The following is a 23,903-nucleotide window of genomic DNA, read 5'->3' as shown; positions in this document are numbered from 1 at the left end:
TCTAGGACTGCCCACTCTTTAGTTAGATTATACCTTTTTTTGGTTACTTAACACCTTTTTTGGTTAGTTCACCTTTTGTAGTTAGCTAACACCTTTTTGTAGTTAAAATGGGTAGATCTACTTCAAATACTGAGTTAACACTTTTGTAGATTAAATTCTAAAAATAGATTGTGGATTACAATTCAATCTTCCCAATAAAGGAAGAGCTAAATACCTTCATTGTTACAATCAAGGGATTACAATTTAATCTTCACACAATATTTGTTCTTGTTCATATCTTCTGAGCATAATTTTTAAAAATATAAGTTGATGAATTCTCTTTGTATACATATGAGATAGTTGAGAAAAATGTCTTTTTCCCCTCTCATAGATATGATTCATTTTTGTGTCCTCAGAATTTTATCTTTGAGAGTTTCCTATTACTTCAAGAAACTTACAGTCTCTTTGGGGAGATAACACACATGAAATAAATAAGATAGCATATGAGCAGGTATTATAGGAGGTGGAAGAAAGAAGACAGTAATATGAATTAGAATAGAGAATCCTAAACCCTGAAGATACAGAAAGACATGAAAAAGACAGGACCTCTACCTTCAAGGACCTTACAGTCTCCTGGTGAAGACAACATGTAAACTTATATACAAAACAAGCTATATATATAAGATGAGTAGAAAATTAACAGAGGGAAGGTATGTAGATAAGGAAAAAGACAAGGCTAAAGAAATTTGATTAGCAAAATCTTAGAAGTGAAACTAAATTATTGTTTGGGGGACAATTCAAATGATTAATGATGAGTTGTTCTAAAATGGGCAGAGTATGCAAGAGCTCTCTGCTAGAGATGGAGATAGTTTTCTCTACTACATTGATGACTGAAAGGAATACATATTTCAAGAAACCCTGTGAATTCTTTCAACTGTCTGTTTTCTGCATAGACTATAGAGGCTGAGGAAGGTAGCAGGTTTGAGCCATAAATCATCTATCTATCTATCTATCTATCTATCTATCTATCTATCTATCTATCTATCTATCTATCTATCTATCTATCTATCTGTATGTATGTATCTATATATCTCCTCTTCTAGCCTCTGTTCTGAAGCACATTCAAAGCAACAAGAACAGATGAGTTAACATAGATGGCCCTTCAAAAGTTCCCTGTCCTCCCTAATAGTCCTCCCAAATAGTCCTCCCAACACACTTTATGATTTTTTAGTTTTGTATTCTCACTTCCGCCTACTAAAGACGAGGGTGACAAATGCACACTACTTACTACTAAAATGAAGATGCCTTTGCCTAGGGATAGGGAGAGACAGGAACATTCTAAGCAAATTGCAGCTACAGCTGCAGGTGTGTCGTCAGTAAAAGGTTTTGAATTTAGCATTTCTATAATGTGTTACAACATGCTTTATACAATATAAGATGAAAACTAAATCTGGTTAATAGCATTTTCTACTCTAGCACAGTAGATGAAAAGAAAACGTAGATTCAACCAATTTTTTGGCTCTGCTGATTGGAGAAATCAAAACACTAGCTTCTAACCTTTCAATAAATGTCTGAAGGATATAGCCACTCTATATAATCTAATATATATGTACATATATATATATACATATATATATATATATGTGGCGAAGGAAGTTACAATGGGAAGGTTTGGGGATTAGACAGATAAATGAGGCATTTATTAAGCAATTATTGCCACAGGATTAAGAGAGTATTTATTCTCTATCAACTTTGCATTGATAGAGAATCATCTTCTCTAGAAGCATCAACTTCCTAACTTGCCGATGAACAGGAATGAAGTTCTGCACATTAAACAGTCTTTTAAAACAGCATCTTCACTCCAGACCTCCAAGTTACTGGGAGGTGGATGGCTCCACAATATTGTCAAGGCGATCCTCATTTGCTTGTGCTCTCAGTTCAGCTAGCTTCTCGGGGAGCCGCCTGGAAGCTGCCCAGGGGCCCATAAGGAAAATCTCCACCATGCGCACCGCGACTCTGGAGAAAGGAGCTGAGGGGACCATGGGGGGGGGGGCAGAGCTCTGCTGGGGGCTTACTAGGGGAGCCAGGATCGGTGACAGTCAGAAATGAGGAGGATAAGGGTCTGGAGAGGAGAGGGGAGGGAGAGAGAAGCTCCAAGGACAACCGTCCACGCTTAGAAGGCAGGGTTCCCAGCTGCTGGGTGATAACGGAAGAGAGGAAGGGAAGAGAAGAGGAAGAGGAGGAGGGGGCGGCGGCGGCGGCAGCAGCAGCAGCAGCAGCAGCGGCCTGTGTTTTAATCACGAAGACCTGCCCTTGGTACCTCCCACCCTCTCAGCCTTCATCAAACTATTCATGATTGGCTGCAGCTGCGGCCCAGGGGCGGGCTGAAGAGGCCAATTTCTCTTGTGGATTGGCTACGTGCTATTTATTCCTCGTTCTGCTCAGCGAGGGCCAGCCCCTGAGGGGGAGAAGTCTCGTCTCATTGGCTCCTGATCGTTTCCTTGGGGACGTGGCGCCGCGGCCGGTCTGGCCCTCCTTCCGGCCAAGAGTCTGAGAAAAGCGGTTTGGCCGGGCCGGGAGCTATCTCGGACCGCGCTCTGCGGACCTTCGGGTCATATAGCGGCCTGCGGGAGAGCGATCCTTCATAGTCGGCGGGAGAGGCAGGCAGCAAGGAAGGGTCGCCTACGGGTCGGTCCCTCTGACCGGGAGGCGGCAAAGCAGTTCCCCAGAGGAGCTGGAGCAGGGGGTGCCGGAGCCGGACCGGGCTGGGCCGGCGGGGCTCTACGACCGGGCCTTTTCACAAACCGTCATCTTTCCAGGCTGGCGCAGACGGAGATGCCCGGGACGGGGAAACCTCCTTGTCAGGGAAAAAGGAAAAGGAGGTGACAGGGGCTGAGCCCCCCGCCCTGCCCTGAGGGAGCCGATGGCCAGGTTGGCGCTCGCGAGTGTGTGTACGCGCGTGTTTGTGGGATTGTGTGTTAGTGTATCTGTGTTTTTAGATGACTGGGTGTGCTTGTGTCTCTCTGAGCCAGTGAGTGTGTATATCGTGTGGACAGATAAAGTGTGTCTTAGTGTGTGACTGTCTGTGGGAGTATATCCGTGTGTGACTACGTTATGTGATAATGTATTTTAAAGTATAGGTATCAGTGTGAGTGTATTTGAGATGACATGTGTGAGGCTATGTGGATCTAGTGTGGGATTGTGAGAGACAGTGTGTTCTACAGTATATATGTGTATTTGATATGGTAAATGTGAGACAATATGTATAGGTATCAGTGTTTAAGAGATAGTGTATTTATCTCTGTGACTACATGAGAGTGTTTGAGGGTATATGTGTATGATTTTGTATTGGTGTGGGTGCTGGAGCACTCCAGTGCCATCCTTGATTGAGTTCTCCCCCTCTTTCTTCCCAATGAATAAAGGCCACATTCCTTAGCTTAGCATTCAAGGTCCTCTTTTAGTGTCAGCCCCAGCTGTTAGCCTTAGTACAGAGCCCTTTCTGGACTCTTCTCCAAATTCCAAACAATTAGCTGTTAAGTTTGCATGGCAGTACATGTCCATCTCCTGGCCTTTGCTTACTGTCCTATTTCAAACCTATATCTTCCAATTAAGTTCTTTAAACCCCCTCCACTATATCTTCCATTCCTTATTATGCACCCCATCCCACTAAGATCATACATACTCTTTCTAAGAACTGCTCAGTTACAACTTCTTTCATGGGTTCCCAGCCCAAGCCAAATGATCTCTTCCTCTGGTGCTTTCTCAGAACTTTTGTTTGGCACATCCTTGAGGACTTTCTTTTATGTTACCTGTCTAATTTTCTTATTAAAACATGAAATTCTTCCATGATAGAAGGAACCATGCTTTATTTTTGTATTTTTTCACTGTCTAGCATGAAATAGGGGGAATGTTTGAATTGTTGAATATAAGAAATCTACTAATTGGACAAATCTATGTGCCTGTGGAACACTGAAAGTTTAGGTAGTAGGCAGTAAACTGGGGCTCTGTAAATTAATTGTGTCATTTGTTATTCAGTTATATAAGAATGATGCCAGGAGATCCCAAATCACTTAAATTCTTTTTTTTTTTTTTGCACCTGTGGTTTAGTTAATGTAGTATGGTGACTAGTGAGGAAACCCCCTTTACCAAATGCAGGTAGACACCTACTCTTGCTATTGATTGTTTAGAGTCCTCAGGTGGCTAAGTGATTTGCCCAGGGTCTCACAGCCAGTATATGTCCATTTGAAACTTGATACCTCCCCCCTTCTACAGGCTAACTGTCCACCATAGTACACTGTCTCTTCTATTCTTATGGGCAGGAAAAGTTTAATTTCACTACTCTTTCTTACTATAATTTTCTGCTCTGTAAAGTAGATAGATGTTATATTTCAATATTTGTTAATCAGTGTTAACTAGAGCTTTGTAAACCTTAAAATACTACGTAAATGTTAGTTATCATCATCATAATTTTTATTACCATATTGAATTGTGCCTGGAAAAATTGTCTTTAGAATTCCCAAAACTATTCTGTTGAATTAGGTCAGAAAGTTAATCTTAGAGTTAAGAATCTTTTTGGGGGCAGCTAGGTGGCTCAGTGGTTTGAGAGCCAGGCCCAGATACAGGAGGTCCTAGGTTCAAATATGACCTCAGACACTTCCCAGCTGTGTGACCCTGGGCAAATCACTTAATCCCCATTGCCTAGCCCTTACCACTCTTCTGCCTTGGATACATAGTATTGATTGTAAGACAGAAGGTAAGGGTTTAAAAAAAAAAGAATCTTTTTGATACTTTATGGAAAGTAGAAAATTTTAATGGCTATAATTCTGTAATTTCATTTTGTGAGATTGTTTGGGGAGATAAATGATTTTCTATTTAATCTCACAGTTTTGATTCCATAAATTCCATTCCTTAAATTATACTCCACATATACCAGGTGGTCCATGTGGACTTTGTAATGTCAGTACAGTACATCCAGATCATATACGAGGGCAGTTTGTTGATATGTATCAAGGACTTTGATCATACTGTAGTGACTTACCATTTTCCATTGGCCTCTGAATAAGAATTTTTTTAGCTTTACTAATGGATTGTTTTATTTTAGGATTAGTTTTTCATATCTCTGCCCGGCCTCCTGGTATTTTACTGTGCCTACAGTGAGTCCATTTGCACGCCAGCGGGTAGCTTTTCTGGGACTTCTCGTTATATCCTGTCTTCTTCTACTTATGGTTGTAGTGGACTTTCGACACTGGGGCTCTACTTCACCTCAAGACAGACAGTACGAAAGGTGAGTCAGCCTTTATTAAATCAATGTAAGCTTTGTCATTCAGGTTAATGTTTTAAGAGCAAATTGATTATTAGACCATTTAATTTGTTATGCCCTGGACCTTTTTTAGGGAATCCTTAAAAAAAAAAAAGTAAAATCTTATATAATTTATCACACAGATTTAAAACTAATTTTCTCAGAAGTTGAATTTCAGAATTGCTTACATTTTTCCCCCATAGAAAAAGATCAGGAAATACCACAATCAAATTTTTCTTGCAAAGAATATATTCTTTTATTGTTCATCATAATTTTATTAGATAGTCTTCACAGATGACCTGGAAGGTACAGCCAGGTAGAGTTGTGAGTGAATAGAGTCCTGGATTTGAAGCCAGAAAGACCTGAGTTTGAGTCCTGTCTCAGATAACTTTCTAGGTGTATGACACTGAGTATAATATTCAGGCTTAATTTACTGACCTGCCAAATAGAGATAAAAATGGATCGTTACTAGAATTAAATGACATAAAACATGTTAAATGCTTTATAACATTATAGAAATACTCCCCCAACCCCCATTCCTTCTTTCTCCTTCCTTCCTTCCACATGTTAGGTTCCCCACCAGTTAGGTTGGCCACAACACATTTTCTCTTTTATAGTTAAATAGAAAATTTCTAATGATGTTCCTTTCCTAGTAGCTTCGTATTTTTTCCCCAAAGGAGGAATATTTCTTTATGATTAGAAGTACTGCTTTGTTGTACTATGAGGCTATTGTTATAATGATACTCAAAACTCCCTTTAACTATACAGAGAATTCATTTTATTAAACACTTGCTGTGTGACTGACACTGTTAAGTATTGAGAGTACAAATGCAAGCAAGCTAGATAGTTCTTGCCCTTGAGGTACTTACATGACACACAGGTGAACTGAAGATCAGGGATTTGGTGGGGAGGGAAGAAGGAAGGGAGAAGGTAACAGTTGAGAAGTCTGGAGAGGGAGTCCCAGGTGTGAATGTCAACTGGAAACTGTTAGTGCTTGGCTCTATAAGGGAGCATGGATAAATGCTAGTAATATGGATTCTCTTTAGAATCTTTTGATCAAGAGGCGGGACTGAATTTCAAGAATGAAATTGAAATGAGAGATTCTTGTAAGCCCTTGACACCACCATTTATTTTTTTAAATTTCATTTTATTAATTAATATGTTTGTTGATTACATTAAAATCCCAGGTCTCTCTCCCTCCCTCCCTCCCAGCACTAGAGAGGGCATCACTTGAGACACACACACACACATACACACACACATTATGTCTTTTATGTTTTTGTTTATTAGTTCTTTCTCTGGAGGTGGATATTTACAAGTTATTCTTCAGACATTAATTCTGTAGCTATATATATAACATTGTCTTGGTTCTACTCGTTTCATTTTTCATAATTTCATGTAAATCTTTCCAAGTTTTTTTTAATTAACCTGCTCATCATTTCTTATGGTGCAATAGTATTCTATCACAATCATATGACACTCTGTAGTTAAAGGTATGATGTACATTTACTGTCTAACTTGGTGAGGTGGTCACTTAACCCCCATAGGACTCAAGTTTCTTCATTTGTCTAATGGAGAAAACAACTAAACAAAAGCTGGCATTTAGGTTGTGCTTTAAAGTTTGCAAAGCCTTTCACAAAGATAGCCTCATTTGAGCCTTACAACAACTCTATGAAGAAGGGATTTCAGGTATTATCATTCTTAATCTAAAGATGAGGAAAAGAAATTCGAGACTTATCCATGATTACAAAGCTAGGAAGTGTCAGAAGTAGGATTTGAACTCAAATCTTCCTGATTCCAAATTCAACACTGTTATGTATCTACTATGGCACACTGACCCTTACAGGTACCACCTACTTCCCAGAATTGCTGCAGGGATCAAATTAAATAATGTGCTCTATAAAGGCAAATAAATAAAAACAAAGCTATGGTAAAAAGGCAAAAATATAAGATGTAGGAGTCAGAAGTCTAGACTTTGCCACTTGACTGTGATTATCTCTGGATACTGAGAAGCTGAGCTTTTCTAAGAGTGACAAGACATTCACCAAGAGGCAAATAGGTAGGAGTTGGTTGCCACATGTTGACAAGTTGCCATTTTAATTGAGTTTTATACTATCACTGACTTCTGTTTGAGCCCCCAAAGGGGTATGTATAATTGGTGTTCATTTTGTTTACTGGATAATGGCTTAGTTTAATCCTGTTATGTTTTCAGGATAATGGTACTAAAAAGCCATTGTCTTCCAATTCCAAGTATGCTGATATATGTGTGGGCAACTTCTTTTCATTGACTCAGCTGTATTGAGAGAAATTGTGCTTTTCATACTGCAGCAATCAATGTCTTTTAAGGAAAATCCAAGACTTTTTCTTTGGGGACTTGAGGGATCCTAGAGCTTTGGTACATTTCCCTTCTAGGGTCTCATTTCACTTAAGAAATTGGCTTAGTGCAGCATCAGCAAAAGTACTTAGTGCTAATACTTAGCACTGATGCCTGCATCACAAATCACAAAACCACATATGATAAAGTCTATTCTGGGCCTGGAGATACACACACACACACACACAAAACCAAAAAAAATAGAAAGCAGAGAGGGGCTGCCAGTAAACATAAAGAAGCCAGCTACATTCTTGTGGTTCAGGGGTCAAAGATGCTATTGCTACCCTGGTGATTTTTTTTTTGTATTCTGTGGATGCTTGTTTGTATGGAATGCAAGAAGTCAGAACTTTGATAATTCAGTGTGATGATAAAGGATGTTGAGTACTAACTGTGTATAAAGCAGGAATGGAGACTGATCTGTAGAGTATCAATGAAACAATTTGTATTTTATTTTCTTGCTTGGCCAAAATATAATTAGAAGAATAGAAAAAAAATGCTAAGCAAAGTTGGCATCTAATGAGAACAGTCAATTGCTTGTTTAGCTTGGATCTACCAAAAATATTCTAAAGTCAATAAAGAAAACTAAGGAAACTTTCCTTAAATGAGACAGAAACTTTCAGTAGATTTAAGGAATCACCAGACCAGGACCTTTCCTAATGGATCTCATGGTCAAATCCCTCCTTCAATTAGAAACCATCTGTAGGGTATCTGTTGTGAACAAAATGCCCTATTAAACAAGAAATGGGAGGACACAAAAAAATATTTCATTTTAGGACTGGATGGGGCTCCTGGAGTCTACTATCTAATGTCAGAGACAGGTAAACACTGAAAAAGACATTCTTAGTATTTTGAATGACAAACTAGCAAAAGAAGATAGTTGTTATGGAATAGGAGGGATTGAAAGACCACTTTTCAAATCCTAGTGGTATTTTAAGGTTGGGCAACTTTATTAACTTTTTGGAACTTTAATTTTCTCATATACCAAAGAAGGGTTTGAACTAAATGACCCCTAAGACTTCTTCTAGTTCTAAGTCCTATGGCCCTAGGAGAAGGTTGCTTGAAAGAGTGATAGATGTGATATTTAAAGAAATGGTTTTGATTGGTGTTTATAGATAAGGTAGATTGAAAAGGGGGGAGAGATAAAGGGCTTCTTAGGTCAGGACTTGAACCTGAACTTGATTTTTAAAATATATTGACAACTATATTTCAATGTACTAAGTAACTTTTATATTCCTCTACATTTTCATCTAATGAATTTTAAAACATTCTTAGAAGAGGTCCATAGGTTTCACCAAAACATGGCCAAAGAGTTGAGCCCTCAGAAAAGATTAACAATTCCTCAGATGTTGTACTAGTGCAGATGTAAGAAGGTAGAGAGGGGAAAGTCGAGGATGTTCATTCCCCTCATCACAGCATAGAGGAGAGAGAGAAGACAATACTGTGCTAGAAGTGTTGGGGTAGTAATAGGGTTGTGGAGAAGGGGTCGGGCTCCCAAGTTCAGGGGGATATGCAGAGGAGGAAGACAGATTTGTGATAACAATGAATCCTGAGGGTCACTATTAGGTGGTGGAAGACTTAAAACGGGGGCTTTGATAGGGAACCTCCAATCACTTTCTCAGGTGTGAACTCTCTGGAGCCTATCAGTGGGGTTTGAGCTCAGAGTTAAGAGTGGGGATTGGAAAGTCTCTGATAAAATGGAGTCCAGAGGGCCTTGAAGAATATCAGATTTTTCAGTGCAAACAGGTTTTTTCCATCTGTCTCATTCCCATGAACCAATTTTATATTAGTGGATACTATGAAATAATTTTCTCTGTCTTTTCTCCCTTTTTTCCCCTTTATTATATTCTAAATTACACAGAATACACACATATATGTCTTATTAAACATGTGTCATTTATAGTAGGATAGGAAAGATTCCTTTATTTCTGTTTCTGCTTGGTCATTTTTATTTCATGATTTAAAAAATATATTTATTGTGTTTATTTTTAGTTAATATGTACTAATTTTGGGAGAAAGTTTGTTTTCCTCACTGCCATTGAACTCTGAGACTTGATATCTGAAACAAAAAAATAAGAGGCTAGATTATTCTGAATCCTGAGTCAGTAAACATTTATTAAGGGGCTTACCATGTGTCAGGTACTGTGCTAAGTGCTAGAAATACAAAAAGAGGGAAAAGCCACCCCCTTTCCTCACAGAGCTTATAACCTAATGGGGGAAGACAGCCTGCAAAGAGAGGCAAAAAAGCAAGGGTGGGGTGGGAAAGTGTGCAAGTGGTAAGAATATATTTTAAATGTTATAGCATTTGCCATCATAGAATTGTATGGTCTAGAACAAATCCACTTGGTATTTTGCTAATCAATGATTTTGCTAATCATCATGTATTTTATTAAGCACCTTTTGTGTGCCTATTACCAGAAGAGTTCTGAGGATACAAAGACAAAAAATAAGTCTACTGTGGAGGATCTTTATTTTTCTATTAAGGGAAACAACATATATGAATAAAAGTAAATTCAGAGCATTTACAAGGTCAATAAAAGTAATTTCAGTGGTTCAGGGAGCAGGAAGTAAGAGAGTAGGAAAAGTCTGATGTGGCCCTTGAACTGAGTTTGGAAGGGAACTAGGGAATTCTGGGAGTTGATGGAAGGAAGGGAGAGGTTTGGAGGGGGAAATAGATTTTGGGTCGTGTTCAGAGGACACTAAGTGAACTAATTTGGCTGGCACATAGAGTGTGTCAAGGGAAATAATGTGTAATATATTTCCAAAGGTGGGTAGGCCAGTTTGTGATGGTCTTTATATGCCAAATAGAAGATTTGTCTTTTATAGTGGAATTGCCACAAAGAGATATTAAAAAGCAGAATTGATGAACCTTTGGCAATTATTGGATATGGGAGGAGTGATAGATGTCGAGGAATAATGATCTTTTTTGCTCACTTGTCCATCCCCTCTCTGCCAAAAAGAAGTTAGTATGTTTTGCTGTCAGTCATGTTTATTCACTACTATGATCAAAGTTCTGAGGGCTTTGGAAATTGTTTATTCATATGATGATTGTGGCAATCAAATAAATTGTTCTGGTTTTTTGCTTGTTTCAGACCTCATCAGATACCAGTCTTTCCACATTACTCTGAATCTGTCATGCTCATCACTTTTTTTATGCCTCAGTAATATTATATTCTTGTTTCACAGTTTACCAAGTCATTCTGCATCAGGTGCAATGAGTTATTTAGAGCCCAGGGGTTCAAATAGACAGCCCTCCTAAAAACACAATATTCCCCTACCCCCAGGTAAATGCAGTTTATGAAACTAAAAGCAAATAAAAACTACCAGCAAGGAGTGATCCCCCCCTCCCCCCCCCATCTCAGGAGTGACCTTCCAAAGCTCTAAAAAGTGCTTTTTTTACTCTTCTTGTTCAAAGGGCCCACAGTTGGATCCTAGATCAGCCTATCTGGGGCCAAAGTTAACCCCACCTGTACCACTTGTTTCCAATAGTGCCAGCTAGTTTGGAGAATATTGGGGTTAGTGCTCACCTCCCCAGTTCCATCAGTATCCTGGCCTGCTACAAGCTATTACCCAATTGTTTGATATCTATTTTGTTTCCATTTCTTTGCTATAGGACAGAAGGTCATGGTATAAGAACCCATGTTATCACTGTAGTACCCTCCCTTGTTATATTGACATGTTTGTATTCATTGATGATTAAAGTCACACTTTAAAAAAAAAAGAAAAAGAGGATGCAAGTATGATTCTGAAGTTGCAAACTTGCATGACTGAAAGATAGCATTGTTCTCAGCAGAAACAGGGAAGTTAGGAAGAGGGGTGAATTTGGGGAAGAAAATGCTTCAAAATTATGATGATTGATATTTCAATATTAATTGAAGATAATAGTGAAGATTTCGGGATTTGATGTGAGTCTTTTGAAATAAAGTCTGTATATAATATAATGTGATAATTAAGGAGCACACTGAACTGGGAAGAAGTGTGTGGGCTTAATCTTGCTTACTATATAATATTTCTTTCCAGGACTTTATGGGAAATACTACTATCCAAGCAGGAAAAAAGCAGGTGTTTTACCTGCAGTTGTGCAGTGAAACTTGGCAAAACTTGTTTAAAGCCAGAAAAAAAGGCCACGGTAGAGTTGGGATTAGAATTTCATCCTACACAATACTGGTTCATGACTTAGTAACAAATTAAGGAAATCACACTAATTATATTTTGTTGTCAGTTTTGATGGCTACTCAGAGGTTTGCAAAAAGATGAATAAATTATTTGTTTTCTAGACTTGACTTTATTAGAAATGCTAGTTGTTGTTTTTTTACCGGATAACCATCTACAGTGAGTAGAGAGGAGGCAGATACATTAAATGTGAAAATTCCTTATCCTTCAACTGAGCCATAGCTTTATGGTGAGAGCTGTCTGATTGTGACAAAACCTTTGAATAAGAATTAGAAATACTTATAGTTTTCTTTTATATGCTTGCCTTCTGTCCTAGTAACAACTCTATGAAAGAAGGGCAAGGGCTAGGCAAATGGGGTTAAGTGACTCCTTGACTCCAGATCTGGTGCTCTATCCATGGCGCTACCTAGCTGCTCCATATTTATAATTTTTTGACTCAGATTCTGAAAAAACTGAACTATTAACTGAAGCAGTAGCTTCAGTGATGATAGTGCCTCAGAGTAAAGGTGATAGAGTTTATGGAAGTTGTAGCATAGGTTTTCTGGTTTTTCTGATCAGGTCATACAAGTATCACCTTTGAGGTCTTGATCATATTTCTCAGGATATACCTTACCCATATTTTCCCAAGAATGTCAGAAAATCCCAGCATAAGTGTGATGTTAATTAGAGATTGCTATGCATTCTGTTGGTTAGGATGAAAAAGATTACTATAGCAGTCAACTTTGGTGCTTCACCAAAATACAATGCAAGTGAGTGAGTCTCCTTTTTTTTTTTAACCCTTACCTTTTGTCTTAGAATCAATACTATGTATTGATTCCAAGGTAGAAGAGCAGTAAGGGCCAGGTAATGGGGGTCAAGTGACTTGCCCAGGGTCACACAGCTAGGAATGTCTGAGGTCAGATTAGACGCTAGGACCTCCTGTCTCTAGGCCTAACTCTCAATCCACTGAGCCATCCAGCTGCCTCCTGATTTTCCTTTTTAAAAAGTTGACTGTTCAATGTAATGGACTTTGCTATTAGTAGCAATGCAACTAAACAAGCCAGGATACTCCTGAAAGACTTATGGGAAAGAATGCTAATCACATTAAGGGAAAGAACTATGGGAGTAGAAATGCAAAAGAACAACATATGACATCACTTATCACATACATATATCGGTATGTAATTTGGAGTTTAGACTTTAAAAGATTGCTCTATAGCAAAAATGAATAATATGGAAATAGGTAACAAGTGATAACATTTGTACAACCCAGTGGAATTGCTTGTCGGCTCTGGGAGGGAGGCAGAGAAAGAAAATGAATCATGTAAACATGGAAAAATATTTTAAAATGAAAATTAAAAAAATAATAATAAAATAAATTTTTCCCCAAGGGGGAAAAAAGTTGATTGTATGTTTCACGACAGTTCTGAAGGACTTATGACAAAGAATGCTGTCCACCTTCAGAAAAAAAACTGTTGGAGTCAGAAAAGCATATAACTTTTCATTTGTTTATTTGAATCTTTGTTTTGGTGTTTTCATTTTATACTATTATAAGTACATAAATAATAACATAAATATATAATACATAATAAATGCATAAATAAACACAAATATAAATAAAACTATATAAATAAATTATTTATATGATTCACTTACAAGAATGAACAATATAGAAATAAAAAATACATTATTTTAAAAAGTTGATTGTATTTTTTAAACAAGCACTTATTTTCTCTTCTACTTTCTCTCATTGAATAATTAAAAAAAGGAGAAACAGAACATTCAAAACAAATATGCCTAATCCAGCAAAACAAATTCCCACATTGGCTGTGTCCAAAATTTCATTCTGCATTTTTAAATCTTTTGTTTCTTTGGAATTGCAGTTTGTCATTGCATGTAACAGTATAGTAAAATCGTTCAGAGTTTTTAAAAATAATGTTGTCAATGTATGTACTTTACTCCACATCAATTCATAGAAGTTAATGGAAAATATTCTTAAAGGTGGTAGGAATTATTGAAATTTATTAAATACTACTAGAGAAACAGACTTAGCAAAGTATTCTGATTATAGTCATATTCATTAGTATAGTCATCAGCATTGAAATCCATAACTGGAATACTTGTTTGCCTTGCTTACCAAATGTGTGGAGATTTGACTCATGCTTTCTATGGTGCTGTGTTTATAACTTTGCTGTATGCCAGACTGCTCAACTCTAATTCTCTCTCTCCCTTTTTTCAGGTATTTAGCTCGAGTAGGAGAACTAGAAGCTACAAACACTGAAGACTTAACTCTGAATTATGGCCTTGTTGTAGACTGTGGCAGCAGTGGCTCCAGGATTTTTGTTTATTTCTGGCCACGTCATAATGGGAATCCACACGATTTACTGGATATCAAACAGATGAGAGATCGTAACAGCCAACCAGTGGTTAAAAAAATCAAACCAGGTACTAAGTGGACTATTTTCTTGTTATGGTGATACATATCTAGATTAAGTAGAATCGGGTAGGGAAAAGAAGGTAGGAATCCATCTTTTCTTTTCATAACTACTCTATGGGGAAGGCAGGAAGTCTCTTCTTCTGGGTCCTCATAAATTCATGTTTCAAATCAAGTCATTTCAGCAAATTTTTTATTAATAACCTACTGCTTACAAAGCATAACTCTAGGTTAAGTATCCCTACCTTCAAGGAACTTACTGTTCTACTAGGAAGATACAACATATTTATAGATAATAAATACAAAGTAATTTGAAGAGAGTGAGAATATTAACAACTGGTAAGATCAAGGGAGGCTTCAAGAATGATGTGTCTCAGCTGATCCTGGAAGGGTAAAAATTTTGACACATGGATATGAAGGAGAATTTCCCAGGCATGTTGTTGGTTTGTACAAACCAACATCAGAAATGTTGAATTTGAAAAACTAGTGGTCTAGCTTGGCTGATATACAAAGTATTTGTAAGGAATTAGTGTGAGATAAGGACTAGGAAGGTAGGTGGGAGCCATTTATGAGAGCCTTAAATTCCAGGATGAAGAATTTGCATTTTATCTCAGAGCCAAGTAGGAGCTACTGAATGTTTCAGATGCATACCTGAGTACTTTGGCAGCTATGTGGACATCACATTGGGTAGAGGAAAGATTGGAAACAGGGAGACTAGTTAGGAGGCTGTTCATAATAGTCCACGGGAAAAGTAATGAGGTCCTAAAAAGCAGAGTGGAAAGAAGTGGAGAGAAAGAAATAGATAGGAGAGGTGCCATGAAGAAAGAATTGACAAGACTTGGTTCAATGATTGAATATGGAGGATGGGGGAGAGGAAAGAGCAGTTGATCCCAAGGCCAAGAGTAGGATAGTTGGGAGCTAATGATGCCCTTCATAGACATAGGGAAGTTTGAAGGATTCTGCAATTGAATCCTTTGGGACTGAGGTGGTAATGTTTTTAAACTGTGTGTTCAACCTTTACAAATGTTTTCATTTTTGTATAGGGATTTCTGCAATGGCAGAAACTCCAGAACATGCCAGTGATTACCTTCGCCCTCTTTTGAGTTTTGCTGCTGCCCATGTGCCTGTGAAGAAACACAAAGAGACACCCCTGTATATCCTGTGCACAGCGGGCATGAGACTTCTTCCAGAGAGGTGAGAGGCAGACAATTTAAATAAAATGGAGATTCTATGTAATTGTGTCCTTTAGCTGAATGTGGAAGAGTGAGTTGATCTTAATTGTCTGGAGTAGGCCTGGAGTCCCTGGAAGGCCTTTTGCTTAAAGATAACTTCTCTCTCGTCATCACATTAATTAGAGATTCTTTTGGATTTTCTGCACTCTTTCCGAGATGCAATTACTCCCTGGGAATGCTAATTGGTCATTTAAGTCATTCTGTCAGTTTATAAAATTTAATAATTGTCTACTATGTGCCAAGCACTGTGCTAAGCCTGAGGATGGAAAAAGAGGCAAAACACATCCCTGCCCTCAAGGAGTTCACAGTCTAAAGGGGACGACATCATGAAAATAAGTATATACAAAGAAAACTGTATAAAGACAAAATCATCATCAGAAGGAAGGCATTAGAATTAAGAGGGACTGGGAAAAACCTAGAAGAGATTGAATTTTAGTTGAAACTCAAAGGAAGCCAGGAAAGCCAGTAGGCAGAGATGAGAAGGGAGAGCATATTCTCAGCATGAGGGATAGCCAGAGAAATGCCTAGAGTCTATAAAAAGGAGTGTCTTTTTCTTGGAACAGCCAGGAGACCATTGTCACTGGATTAAAGAGTGTGTATTGAGGAGTAAGGCATAAGGAAGCTAGAAAGGTGGGAGGGAACTAGATTATGAAGGGCTTTGAATGCCAAACAGAGCATTTTGTATTTGATCCTCAAGGCAATAAAGAACCTCTGGAGTTTATAGAGTTGTTGTGGGTGGTGACATGGTTAGACTTTCTCTTTAGGAAAATCAGTTTGGGGGCTGAAAGGAGGGTGGCTTGGAATGAGGAGACACTTGAGGCAGGCAGATCCTTCAGGAGGCTATTGCAATCATCAAGCAATATGGCCTACACCAAGGTGAACATGTGAAGGATGTGGCAAAGATGAGATCAGGAGCCCTTGGTGCTGACTTGGATATGAGAGATAGTGAGGAGTCCAGGATAAGGTTGAGGTTGTGAGCCTGAGGACTGGGAGGACAGTGTTGTTGTCCCCTATAGAAATAAGGGAGTTAGGAAGTGAGGAAGATTGTTTGGGGAAAGATAACGAGTTCTGTTTTGTACATATTCAGTTTAAGATGACTCTATTGGATATAAAGTTCAAGATATCTAAAAGCATTTGAAGGTGTGAGATTGGAGGTCAGCAGAGAGACTGGGGCAAGAAAGGTAGATTTGAAAATCTTAATCATTGAGACAGTAATTAAATCCTTGGGAGCTGATGAGATCACCAAGTAGAGGAGTATGGAGGGAGAAGAGAAGAGGGCCCAGGACAAGACCCTGAAGGACACCTATAGTCAGAAGGTGGAGAAAATCCAGTAAAGGCAACTGGGAAGGAGTGGTCAATGATTGGGAATTTGGATTAGGCTGGAGGAGGAATAGGGGGTGATTTTGAAGCTTGGGGCACTTGGGGTGGGACTGGCCTATCACTATTTGGACCTAAAAGATAAAAAGGTGAGAGAAGATCAGCCTTTGGGCAGGGTGAGGAACTTAGCAAGGAACTTTGCAATTTTATTTAGAACCATGAGTTGATACTGAAATGTTGCTCCCTCTGTTACTAATTTTGTGTTTGATAAACACAAGTGTTTTTTGGTTTATTTTGTGGTTTTTCAAGGTAACCTTTAAACAGTCCCTCTCCCATTTAAAAAAAAATCATCTCTCTCTTTTTAAAACCCCGATCTTGTCTTAGAATCAATACCATGTATTGGTTCCAAGGCAGAAGAGTGCTAAGGGCTAGGCAATGGAGGTTAAGTGACTTGCACAGGATCACACAGCTAGGAAGAATCTGAGACCATATTTGAACCCAGGATCACCCATCTCTAGGCCTTGCTCTCAATCCACTGAGCCACCCAGCTACCCCAAAGGCATTTCTCTTTTTAAAAAGGTTTAGATGACCTCAGTCATTCTGGATATTTCTCCCTTACTGAACCCTTCTTTTTGCCAAAGCAAAACCAATCAATGTAGTGCATTAAACATATCTTAAGCCCCTACTAACTGTAAGGAACTGTGCTACCTGCTGCAGATACAGAAATGAAAAAAAAAATGCAGCCCTTGACATCAGGTGGCAGACCAAGACAGCACATACTCCTGATTCTATCTGGAAAAGGAGAAATCCACAGTCCTCTAGAAAAATGTGAGATCATGTTCTAGCTGTGGGCATGGAATAGGGTCAAGAAGTCTGGTAAGACTGTTTTGGAGGAGATGATATTTATGCAGGGCCTTGAAGGAAGAAAAGGATTTCTGTAGGTGGAGATGAGGAAACATTGAAAATATGAGTGGCCCATGTGAATGTGCAGGGTGAGAAAACAGAAAAGGCAGTAATCTCCTTTGACAGCTCACAGAAGCAATGGATAGAGGACTAGGCCTAGAGCCAGGAAGACCCAAGTTCAAATTTGGCCTTAGACACTTATTAGCTGGGTGACTCTTCCCCATAAGTCACTAACCTTTGTCTTCTTCAGTTTCCTCATCTGTAAAATGGGGATAATAATAGCAACTATCTTCCAGGAATGTTGTGAGGACAAAATGAGATAACACTTGTAAAGTATAGTAAAGTATATACAATTTGTAAAGTTCTTGCTATGTAATAATAGCTATATGTATTAGCTATTATTTACATCATTATAATCATCAAGGACAGAAGTGAGAAATAAAGCTGGAATGGGGAAGGGTAGATTGTATTGTTGTGGAGGACAAGCACTTAAAAGCTTGGTAAGGTAAGGAATTCGGATTTTTATTGTACCTTCAGTGGCAGCAAAGAATCAGAGAAATGATAGTCAAACTTGAATATTAGAAAGATAATTTAGCAGTTCTGTAAAGCAGAGGTGTCAAATTGGCTGCTACAGAGGCCTTCCAAACCCTCAAATTTTTAATCTGTTGGAACCAGATTCAAATGTAATTGTGGGAAATGCTTGACAAAATAAATAAAAATAGAATAGAATAGAATGTTAATTTGTGACTTTTTAAGTCAGTGGGCCCCCACAGAGATCTCTTTTTATTTGAGTTTGGCATCACTGGTATAAAAGATAGATTTGAGCAGGGGAGAGACTGTAGCCTAGTCTAATTGGGTGGGGTTTAAGGGTTTTTTGGGGGGTGGCAAAATGAGTAGATCTGGGAAAAATGAGATAATACCTGGGAATGAATCAGAAGGATGAGAGACAAAGAGACACCTAGATCACAGAAATCAAGGCAGAAGCTCTTGAGAGAGCCAAAATGAGGCCCCAAATCCATATCAATAATGATAGAGTTAAAAAGCCAGGTTCCAGGAATATCAGAAGTAACTAGGTGGGATCAAAGTGGAAACATTAAGCGGAGCCTTTCCAAGGACTTAGCAGTGGGAGGCAGTGTCCAAGCAAGGTTTTTTAAAGACATTGTAGACTAGAACAAGTTTGTAAGCATATGAGGAAAGTACTAGTGGATAGGAAGAAACCGAAGCTGAGAGAGAGTAATTGAAGGGGCATGTGCTCAGAACAGGTAGAAGATGATTTTGAGAGCACATCTATAAGATTTGGTTTTGACCAAAAGGACTTCCTTTTCTTTGATGACTAGTATAAAGGAGGAGAGTATGAGTGAAGCTATAGATGTGGGATTGGCATAAGATAGATCATGACTCTCTTCAGTTTTCTTGATGTCTGTGAGGTTGATTTGGTGTGTTGTCTTTGAGATCCTAAGAGACTTGAAAATTGCCACTGAGGGAGAGCTGGGCATTACTGATGAATGTTTCAGGCTTTCATGATGCAGTTACAGATATTGGCTCCCTGAGGCATAGGAGGAAGTTATTGTAGCCTCTAGAGATCTAGAATCCTGAAAAGTGTGAAACTCTATCCCAAAATCTATGAACAGCCTGAGATTCTGTAGCCTGGGAAGGAAGGCTGTTGATAGAGAAGGCTGTTAAGGTCAGAGAGCATTGCTGCCAGGTGGACAATGCTGAGTGTAGAGACTTTGGCCAGCGTTACAGCCACCTCCACGTCTTAGATAACTGGAACAAAGGCAAGGAGGGCCACATCATCTGCTGTGTCAGCTTGTCCTTAACTTGTGGAATCTCAGCTCCATTTCATTCCTTTCTGTGAGCAAGGAATTTCATTTCTTTCAATAAGTTTTATTGATGCCTTTTATTCTTAAATCACAGTAATTTCTGAGACAACCATTTCCCCTCTTAATATAACAAAGAAAAATAGTTACTGTGACTTCATCTGATAATGTATACAGCATTTTTCCTATTTAATTCTCAGAATCTGCCAAGGACAGTTTTTTCATTATCTGTTCGCTGGAATCATAATTTGTTTTTTAGTGACATTTTCACTTATTAGTTAAAGTCGTCTTGTTTATTCTTTAGATTTTGCTTATGTAGCTCTGTGTAAGTTCATACATATTTTCCCATGTTTTTCGACTTCTCATTCATTTTGTATAGGATAATGTTATATTAAATTCAGATATTTTGAACAGTGTTGTTTTTTTTTTTTTGCATTAAAGTAGAAACACTGACTAAAAAATGTTAATTAACTAGAGACCTGTAAAGCAATAGCCCTTTCCTTTCCCTGTTTGTAACCTTCCCTGTTAAGAGAAGATCTGTTTATTCTTTCATTTGGTGTTTATTTAGGACCTAAGGCCATGTTACTGTGCTAGGTATTAGAGTAACTATGAAGATAAATAAGACTAACCTCATAAAGTTTCTCCTGTACATCTTAAAATTTCTCAGACTTATGAATGTTGGAAATTTCCCCATTGGGGAATCTTCTACTTAAAAAAATTCCCTAGCAGATAATGAGAATTCTGCTTGAATGTGAAAACTCCTTGTCTTGGGAATATCCCTACTCCACCCTACTTAAGACTGCTTTAGGACAGAAAACTGTTTGCTAAACAATGAAAGTACTTTGATCCATGCTTATGGAAGGGACAGGAAGTTCTTTGAGTCATGACTGTTTTAGAATTGATAAAAGGGGATACTAAGTACCTATAAAGGTGGGGCAACTTGTAAACTACTTAAACCTAAAAGGGTGATAACTTATTCAGAGGTTTTTCCTTAACGAAATTTGTCGACACAGCAGCATTTTTTCCTGACTTACTAAAGAGATTAAAACTACTCAGCTGTGAATTCAAAATGGGTGGTCCTTTAGAAACATCTACAGTGATTGGTAGATGTAAGGACTTAGGGGAGGTAACAGAGGAGATTTATCCCTTAAAAATAAGAGCTCAGAGAAGAGCAAGAAAGGATCTCGATTTCTGACTCTCATTCTGAAGGAGAGTTCCTTAAGGAGCTCCTCTGAGGGGCTCTGTCCCTTTGGGGTAGGAGCTCTGGAGGCTCTTGAGAGAGGCCCTTTGAAACAATCTCTGGCTGGAAGACTCTTTGAGGAAGAACGCTGGCCTGGTGTCACTAGTATCCTTGTTTAGTCAGACCTTGTGGTGAGTGTTAAAAAACTGACTGATTTTTCTTTTAAGACTCAGGTCCAGGCCATATTGGCTTGAGGCCCTTCATACTTATTCCTTTCTTACTCTCTCTCTCTTTCTTTGATTACTCATTGTATTGTTAATTAAAATCTCTATAAAACCCAATCGACTTGGGTATTTGAATAATTGGGAATATTTCCCTGGTGACCACCTTATATTTGATTTTAAAACCCAAGACACTGTAGTGAAACATATTTCTGTGGTCAAATTTACTCACCCTCTCTTATATCTATCACAATTTATATCTTCCACTATTTTAATCACTACAGTTTAAGACCTTAGCCATTTTAAATCTCACACTCCAGAATGGAAAGATGACAATGCACAACAGAGCGTGATGCACCAAGCATAGTGGGAAGAGCACTGATTTGAACCCTTGCCCTGCTTGCTTAATCTTAGGACCTTTGTTATCCTTTATATAACATGAGGCATTGGATGAAGTGATTTACTTTGAGCTCCAAGTCTGACTTTGACCTCTGAGCCTTTTCTAATTTTAAGATATCATTGTTATATGGCTTTGTTTCCCAATTTTTTTGCTCAGTTCAGTTCAGTTGTTTTTATTTGTGTCCAACTTTTTAGGACTCCACTTGGTGTTTTCTTGGCAAAGATACTGGAATGGTTTGCCATTTCCTTTTCCAGCTCATTTAATAGAGGAGGAACTAAGGCAAACACAGTTAAGTGACTTGCCTATGGTCACACAGCTTGGGAGTACCTGAGGTCAGATTTGAATTCAGGAAGATGAGTCTTCCTGACTCCAGGCTCAGCACTCTATCCAGTGTGCCACCTAGATGCATAGTTCAGTGGAGAATAGCTAGCTCTCTGTTCTATTCCTATGCCCTTGTATAGTATCTTTCTCTGTTGATAATGTTTAACACTGAAATTTACAGAACATTGTATTTGATGTTAGGAACAGGGACTGAACTTCAAGGATAAGGGAATTCCTTCTGCTATTGCAGCTTGGCATCTTCTCTATCAGTTACAGTCTTAGAGAATTTATGCTTAAAGCACTAGGAGCTTAAATTTGTCCAGTGGGCCATAGCCCATATATGTTAAAGGCAGGACTTGGACCTAACATCTCCTGGCTTCTAGGCCTATTTACATGCTTAGTCTCCCTCAGCCCCATCAGGGGCTTCCTTACATCCAATCTGCATGTGGGTTTCCCTGTAATCTTCAGCCAGACGTCCTGGTGGTGTCTTCAGCCAGACTTCCACCACTGCAGCCTCCTCCAAAGCCAAGGCAGGACTCTTTGTCACTCACTCCGAACACCAGGAGAGGAATGATCCCTAGACCATGCTGGTTTCTTCTTTTATGCTCCTTTTCCCATGTCACTTCCTGTTACTCCCACTTCTTCACAAAAACCAATGGCAGTCTTTCAATTCAAGCCTAGCACTACTGCCCATGGGGGTGGCGGGGGAGGGCAGTGGTCTTTGGAGGTGTGAGCTTACTCTAGTAAGTGACTTGTGAACTCTCATACTTAATGGTAAGTAGGGGTGCTTTGATTAGCTAAAAACAGACAGGGGAGAGTTAATCCTATCTTCACATTAGGAACAAGTGTAATTATTTTATAGATCAGAATTGAGCCATCATTTTCTTGCAGCATTTTTAGACTTATTCTGTGTGTGGCATGGAGCCATGGTATCATTTTCCAAGCTTGTACTAAATCCCTTACTGTTTCCCCTGTTATGACAAAATTGGTTGAAGCTGTGTTTTAACCTTAGAGGTACCTTTTCTCAGGAGTTAAGAGGTAGAGAAAGAAAGTAAACATTGAGAACACAAAAGTTAAATTGAAACAATTAAGAAGTGCACCAGAAAAGTTAATCAATATTCGATTTTGGGATCTTGTCTTTTCTACAGGAAGCAGTTAGCAATACTGACTGATCTAGTAAAAGATTTGCCCTTGGAGTTTGATTTCCTCTTTTCCCAGTCTCAAGCAGAAGTAATCTCTGGAAAACAAGAAGGTACTAGAACTAAATATATAATTGATTTTTCACTTAAATAACTGTATTATTTTCATAAAAGTTATATCTTTCACAGCATCTGAATTATATTCAAGACCCTTTCAAAAATAAATAACTTTTACCTTTTTATATGAACATAATTTTTCTTGATTCTGTTATGTATCATGCCATGCATAGTTACATGAATCAGTATTCACATTTGATTTCAGATATAGTTCCTCTAGTTTGCCTGTTTTTAGTCTTGTATTTAAAACCCATGTGCCTGAGGGTACTTATTATTTAAAGATGATCATTCCCAATGAGACTTCTCATAGCTAATGGTAATTTTGGAACAATCAGGCTTGTATTTATTTGACCTTTTTTTTGTTATAGGCCCTTTTGGCAGGCTATGTGAAACCTATGGAACTCATTGAAAATAATTTTCTTTTAAACTAAAGGAAATCTTAGAGATTAGTGAAAAATAAAGATGGAATTTTACCCTCGTCTAAATTTACAGATCCCTTCAAATCTCTTTCTTGATTACTTTAGGGAGAATCCCAGGTTAAGAAACCCTGTTCTTTATCGTTCATATACAGTGTTAATTTAAAAATTAATAATCAATAACTACATATTATAATTTTAAAGTTTTATTAATAATAACTAAGGCAAAAGAACTGCCTGAATTCAGCAGGTCGCAGGTCCAAAAAGAGCAAGAGGGAGGAGTTACATCCACTTAAATACAATCACACAAAATGCAGGAATGCAGGAAAAGAGAATTTTTGGAAATACTAAGGGACTTCTAGGGGATGAAGTCCAAAAGGCTCAAAATCTCCATTTATATACGTGACAACCATCACCATGTCATGTGTCTGTTACCTTTGGGGTTAAATTTATAGGCTAATGGTTATATCAAGTTGTTTTCCTATTTGTTAGAAAAAAGATGGGGTAAATTTCCTGGTGTTTATGTCACATAGTTGCCATTTTGCATAGTGCCAAAATTCTCATTTTTTCCCCATGAAATCTGTAAAATACTGGCAACTGAT

At 38.3% G+C, this 23,903-nt stretch overlaps 1 protein-coding gene across 1 annotated transcript in view; it reads left to right on the top strand.

Moving 5' to 3' along the window:
* The first annotated feature begins 2,260 nt into the window (after positions 1-2,260).
* The window catches only part of ENTPD7 (ectonucleoside triphosphate diphosphohydrolase 7), a 45,106-nt gene continuing 23,463 nt past the window's right edge, over positions 2,261-23,903 (top strand). The window contains exons 1-5 of the mRNA XM_007478648.3: positions 2,261-2,910; positions 5,081-5,263; positions 14,041-14,246; positions 15,279-15,429; positions 22,778-22,881. Of these exons, the coding sequence (XP_007478710.2) occupies positions 2,903-2,910; positions 5,081-5,263; positions 14,041-14,246; positions 15,279-15,429; positions 22,778-22,881 (652 nt within the window). The 5' untranslated portion in view covers positions 2,261-2,902. The remainder of the gene's footprint in view (positions 2,911-5,080; positions 5,264-14,040; positions 14,247-15,278; positions 15,430-22,777; positions 22,882-23,903) is intronic.

Source organism: Monodelphis domestica, chromosome 1, assembly GCF_027887165.1.
Source record: "Monodelphis domestica isolate mMonDom1 chromosome 1, mMonDom1.pri, whole genome shotgun sequence".
In the NCBI taxonomy this organism is placed as follows: Eukaryota; Metazoa; Chordata; class Mammalia; order Didelphimorphia; family Didelphidae; genus Monodelphis; species Monodelphis domestica.
The sequence above is the reverse complement of the archived record's forward strand: the minus strand, read 5'-3'. Positions and strand labels throughout refer to the sequence as shown.